This window comes from Pyrenophora tritici-repentis, chromosome 1 (assembly GCF_003171515.1).
Source record: "Pyrenophora tritici-repentis strain M4 chromosome 1, whole genome shotgun sequence".
Taxonomy (NCBI): Eukaryota; Fungi; Ascomycota; class Dothideomycetes; order Pleosporales; family Pleosporaceae; genus Pyrenophora; species Pyrenophora tritici-repentis.
Genome location: NC_089390.1, coordinates 832,099 through 838,133, shown reverse-complemented (window position 1 = coordinate 838,133; position 6,035 = coordinate 832,099). Strand labels below are relative to the sequence as shown.

Genomic DNA, 6,035 nt, shown 5'->3' with positions numbered 1-6,035 from the left:
TGGCAGAGGTGCGAGGAATCACGGATGCATTTTCCAAGGTCCATATAGGATCGGGTCGGTGTTTATCAATCATGAAACGGGGGTTTTCCAACGGCCTTTGTAAGGGTTTTACTGCATACTTCGGGCGTTTGAGGCAATGTTTCTGTACATGGGACCGAAGCTGGCACGGGCTAGCCATCGAATTGCCCACCTCTTTCCTCATTGTGCTGAGCGCTTTGTATGTATGTAGTATAATATATTGGGAACGAATACGTCTTCTACTATAGGAGTTGCAATTGTTTGTTTATTCGTGACAATGCTGGTGCAGGTTGTATCATTGATGAAGTCTCGTGATCAGTGTGGCTAGCCGATTCCTGTACATATGCATGCGGGGAACCGCGCGACACGAGCGCCTCGTTCCGCCAACCTGGTCTTGTCGGGCGTGGCATCCGCCGTCATCTGTACTCCCTGCATAGGCTAGACAGGTGCATAATTCGACGACAATATTGCACCGAACTTTCGCTCCATGGATTTCTTGTTGAATGTTCGTCCACATCCTTGTGTAAGATATTTTATGGTTTAGCTATGTTGGTGAGGGCCCGGGTGTTCACTGATCAACGTCTTTCCAAAGTCAGAGTAGGTTGAGATGATTGCGTAAGAGTAGATCAGCGGTCATGGAAAGAAGAGATATAGTATTGCGCTGGCGGGATTCTCAAATCTCCTAGATAGTCTGATTCCGAATCGGTAATTCAACTCTACAAGATGTCTCATACGGGTCTAGAGACCGATTGCGATTCCTCTGAAGCGTTCTCTTCAACAGTATGCTAGTAACTCCTATCAACTATCATGATCACGTAAACCAGTAGTTTCCATTATATCAGTAGCATTGACTGATATTGCGCGTCAGACTCTTACCACGGTCCAGCGAACTGGGCTGAATATGAGCAATTACTATCAACCTCTCTACGATACGAACCTCAGTATGCAAAATACGGAGAGATGGACCTGTCTTGTCCCCCCACTAGTAATAGTAGCGACAGGTACGTAAATGCTATTACAATCCTCAGCAACAATGTACTAACTGACGATCTTCAGAATCTTTCCTATAACCCAAGGCATAATCTCTATCACACAATACTCCAATAACACGCCAGCTGTTCCAGGGCTACACCATTCAACTCTGTTCCTTCCCCCGCACTGCCGCCACCAGACGTCGAACAAGTCACAACGCCGCAGTTTCTACATGCATCCGCTGCTCTTGCGCTACCCAGAATCGACATCATGTATCGTACTGGTCATCCGCAGTTCCCCTATCGCTTCCAGTGTGAAACATGCGGTATACCGTTTGACCGCGCCGCAGATATCAGCCACCACTACGACAGCATCCATAATTTGAATCCACCGATGCACTTCTGCCATGTTCCAGATTGTGGCCATTCTTCTCGTAGGAAGGATAATTTGGAGATGCACGTTAGAAAGATGCACAGCACCGCGAAGGAGAAAGGACAACATGGATAGATACAGGATAAGAACTCAATAGGCGCACGATGTGGATAATAACTTTTGTATCAGGTAGCTAGACAATGAGACAGCTCCAAATTTAAAATCTGTGTCTATTTAGTTTCGACTGGTGAGGCGGACGGTGGAAGCTGGAGTGTTCCATCAAGCCAAGACCTAGTCACGTGATCTATATGCTACATGGAAGTGAACTTGCACTCTAATATCTATAAAACAACACAACTTTTGTCATGATTTGTGTATCTGTGAATCCAAAAAAAAAGAGAAAACAAAAAGTCGCGATTTTGGTGGTTTCAAAGTGGCAGACTGGGATCCCAAGCTGGATCCAAGATGTCTGCATTGAACCAATCCAGCGATGGCTGCGACTGGAACAGTTGCCACATCATGTCGTCATTCCAAGACGAAGGCATCATGCCAGTGGCATCATTATTTCCGTTCAACAGATCGGGCCCATTGTTAAATGTCATGACCGGAGCGAAGGGCTCCGGCATCATCGTTGCCATATCCAAGGGTGGCTGTTGCTGCACGGGCTCTTGCACCTCGGGAACATTGACAAGGGGTTTACATAGACCCAGAAGGGTGGCACATAGCCGATGGAGGCGGTGGACATATCTGTTCTCCGTGACGAGGCCTGAGATGCTGTCTGTGACGTCCTGGAGGAGCTGAAAGTCGCGAGGGTCCGAAGTACCGACTACATTGCAGAAGACGACGAAGAAAGGACAGAGTGGGTAGGAGAGCAAAGACCTATGTCGTCATTAGTAAGCGCGTTCTTGCTGCGGAGGTGCAGAGATCTTACCAGGCGAGGTAGGGGTCATAGCCTTCGATGAAATGGTCTAGCCTCCGCCCAAGCTGTTCGATGAGCTTCACGCATTCGAGAGCTTTTCTTGCACATTGCAGGCATTCCTCTCGCTCTGCGTGATTGGTCGTGACGGTAGGACTGAGTCGGTAGACGGATGTCATGGTGGAGTAGTATTTGAACTCCATGCCCTTCCAATGAATGAGGGTATCCTGCTTGCTCACCAATAGGTGTGTTTGTCGTTCCTAGATTCCTTTAGCTTCTGCACGTCATTCATCGGTAGCGAACGGCGTTGCTTACCTTCTCCATCGACTTATAGACGTCTTGCATCTGCGATCTTAGCTGGGCAACTTCATTCTTCAACATAGCTGGGGATCGCTTTGTACCCGAATCCAACGTCAAGTCCAAGATTTTGTCATGTACAGGTATCATCTCTAGCATACTCATAGCACTTTCTTGGCCCCGTAAGAGGTCTGCGACATTGACCCGGAGTTTCGGAAGGGAGCGCGGTCGAAGCAGCAAGAGACTCATGACGCTATCGAAGTATGCGCAGTTGGCGACGATGGTGTATATCTCCCTCTCCGTATCATTTTCTGCTACAGTCTTATCGATTTGGTGGTAACCGAGGGCTACGATGGTGCGTGAAGCATGGGCTGTAAGCTCCCAGGAGCCAACTGGATTGCCAATGATTTGCATCATAATGGCCTGGAAAAGCTCAGTCAATTGCACACCTTATACAGGCGGTGCGACTTACCCCGGTAACCAAGGCTTGCGCCAGAAGTAGCGATGGCGTGGTTAAGAAGCTGATATTGTCTAGCGCCGTGAACGCTGCCATGAGATGATTGTATTCCATTTGTTGAATGTGCTTTTGTACTGCTGCACTTTTGGGTCCTTGCAATTGGCTTGCATACAGGACGACGGCCGCTTGGAAATGTATTATAACTCTGTACAGATTGAGAGTCTTTTCGTCGGCGGTGCCCTCCATCAAGGCAAGGGCAATCCTCTCCAAGGCTGCAGATGGCACATGATCGACAGTATGGTAGCGAGCGGCTGCATCGCCAAGCTCCTTGAATTCGGCTGGTTGTATGTTAGTTTACATGGCCCTTTGTATGATAAACCAACTTACTGCCAAGGATGACATTGAAGATCTCACGCGGAGACATGTCCGTTGAAACATGCATGGACTTGTCAAAAGTACTACGATCCATCATGTTTGGTGTCGGCGTGTGGGACAATCGGTCGACAAAAGAAATGGCTGTCTCCAGAACTGAGCGTTGGTGACCGGACAGTAGCCCATTGGTAGATAGCTCCTTGCTAATGTGTATACGAGCCTCTTGCGCTGTTTGAGGACTTGTATCAGTATCCGGGGCTGTATGCGGGTTTGGCATTTCTATTGAGCTTGCTGTACGCTGTCGCTTCGGTGGGCGATCAGAAGACTCTTCAGTGCTTGTCACGGCCATCGCGCTCACAACATCATGCTCTAATGACATGCTTGGGCTACGGTGAGTGGTACGGACTGAATGCTCTAGAGATGAGAGCCGTTGTAGTAGGGCTTGAATCTTATCATCACTAAAACACAATCAGAAATCAAGACATTATGGCGTTTCATCACTGATGGGGAAAGGTATAGTCCCTCAACCTCGTGCCTCACAAGGGGAAAGGATGAGTGCGTACGTTCGGACTTTTGGTCGCGGAACCCGCTTGTGCCTGTTCCGCAAACAATCAGATTTAGACGCTACGCAGTTTGCGCATGGCTCTTTGCGATCGCATTTGACCTTGTTTATATCAGTACCGTATACTATGATGCATGCAGGAGGAACATTGTATGATTTGAGTAAGCGCGACGGACCTTCCGAGCATGGCATAGGTCGCATGCGGGCACACCGCCGTGAGACACCCAATTCTCCTCAGGCATCTGGTTACAGTGGAATCACAAAGTGGAGTAGGCAGCGATGAGAGTAACATTCGGCTCCAAAAGGCGGAGAGGGTTGTTGTTCGGGTGTCTTGGCACAAATCTCCGGAGAAGTACCGTCCCGAGACCCGAGCAGGCAACATCCTCGCAATCACAATGCTGACTGCGCTGCCATGATCAATAAGCTCAAACCATGCAACGGATCGCCGTCGAGACAAACTCTCTCGAAACACGGGGTACGCGTTCACTGTGAGCACTAATTGCCGTATCCATGGGTGTCAAAAAGTCAATTTGTTGCAGTTACCACGATCTTCAGGATAGCACGTCCGGCAAGGTCCCGGATGAAAGCTGTATAGTACTCTGACCGCTCGTGTCACCAGAACTGCTCTGGTGATGGGATAGAAGATTAAATGTACCGACCGATGACGTAGCATCTCTATGCGGCAGTTGAAAAAATGCGGTGCAGCCGTCAAAAGCAAATCAACTAATAGGAGAGCAGAGCATACTATAAGCGATGACAGGTTGGTCATACAGATGGGCATGCAATCGCCAAAAAAGCAATGAAAATGCGCAAGACATATGTGGCCGGGTAGGGAAGTGATCGATACACATTTGACCGTTTTCTGACGGCTGCTCCCGAGGGCTAACCTTGTTGGGCTCCCGTTGTTACCAGGATGGGGGAGGAAGGCCAGGATGCAGCTGAGGGTGTGGGACGTGTTTGTAGGATAGGATGCGATACGATAAGACGGCTGCGGGGTGTGCTGATGAAGTTGCAAGTGAGTTCCAATGGACAGGAGCATACCACATGTTGAGGAGAGGAGAAGAAAATTGCAAGATCCGCGCCAAAGTCTTGCTTGGCGAACTGCCAGTCCTCCGAAGACAGTCAGAACGTGGGAGGGTTTGGTAGCTATTATCCCATAAGTTCCACGGCATGGCCAACTAAGGAGGAAATTTGATGCACATGCCGCGTGATGTGGGATGGTGCAAGTGGCAAATACCGTCGACTTGTGTCCCGGTGCCGCTCGGCTGAACGCGGCGTTGTTGAACGTGGCCGGTCCATGGGTGCCATGGTTTCACACTCGACCTCATGTGACAGCGTGTCAAAAGCAACGCGGTCGACACGTAGCTTTGATCAAGTGGAGCTACTGTGGAAGATGGCTTTCGAGATGCAGAACCGAGAGTAAAGAGTAAAGGGATGGTTATGAAGACATGGTGTCTGGATGAGACGAAGTTTGTACCAGCAAGGGGACCCAGCATGTGGCGTTTTTGACCTCAGAATTGGGGTGAGGGCGAAAATACATGGCAGCGGTTTATCACATAGTTTACGTACCACGCGGTCATGACAATGCAGGTATAACGAGAAAAAGAGTATTGAAGGGGAAGAAGCTGCGGGTGAAGGGCAGCTGCCAATCGAGTCGGTCGCGCCTTCCCAAAACCCGCATTAGGGACGACGTGCGGAAGGGAAGGCGGGAATCGAGACGGTCCAGGCCTCGCAACGCATATGGCGAAATCTATGTGCTGGGAAGTGACTGGCATGTGCTGATCTGGCTTGCTGTCACCGCTCAGGCTTTCGAATTGTTCTCTGCGTCGAATCTGTGACAGGGCGGGCCAATCAGATTAGCGAGGCCGGGGCAGCGTGGGGTGTATCAGACACAGTCGCGATAAGGCGACGACGACCACCCCTCCCCCCCCCCCAGCCGTCGGAGGCACGGCGTCAGCAACTTGAATTCGATGCAGACTGTCCAGGACAATTTCAGCAACGCTCCTGGTTGCAGTGGGAAAAGCGTTGCAGGCCAGCATGTTAGCTCCGGAGGCGGAACGTGTGCCGTA

The 6,035-nt window shown here is 50.0% G+C and overlaps 1 protein-coding gene across 1 annotated transcript; it reads right to left on the bottom strand.

The window, feature by feature from the left end:
- Positions 1-1,790: 1,790 nt before the first annotated feature.
- On the bottom strand, positions 1,791-3,753 carry PtrM4_003190 (Zn(II)2Cys6 transcription factor-like protein; the record flags this gene model as incomplete). The annotated part of the gene is made up of 5 exons (XM_001930364.2): positions 1,791-2,241; positions 2,294-2,538; positions 2,594-2,998; positions 3,048-3,370; positions 3,420-3,753. The coding sequence occupies 5 exons, from the start codon at positions 3,751-3,753 to the stop codon at positions 1,791-1,793; spliced, it is 1,758 nt and encodes a 585-aa protein (XP_001930399.2).
- Between the last annotated feature and the right edge of the window lie 2,282 nt (positions 3,754-6,035).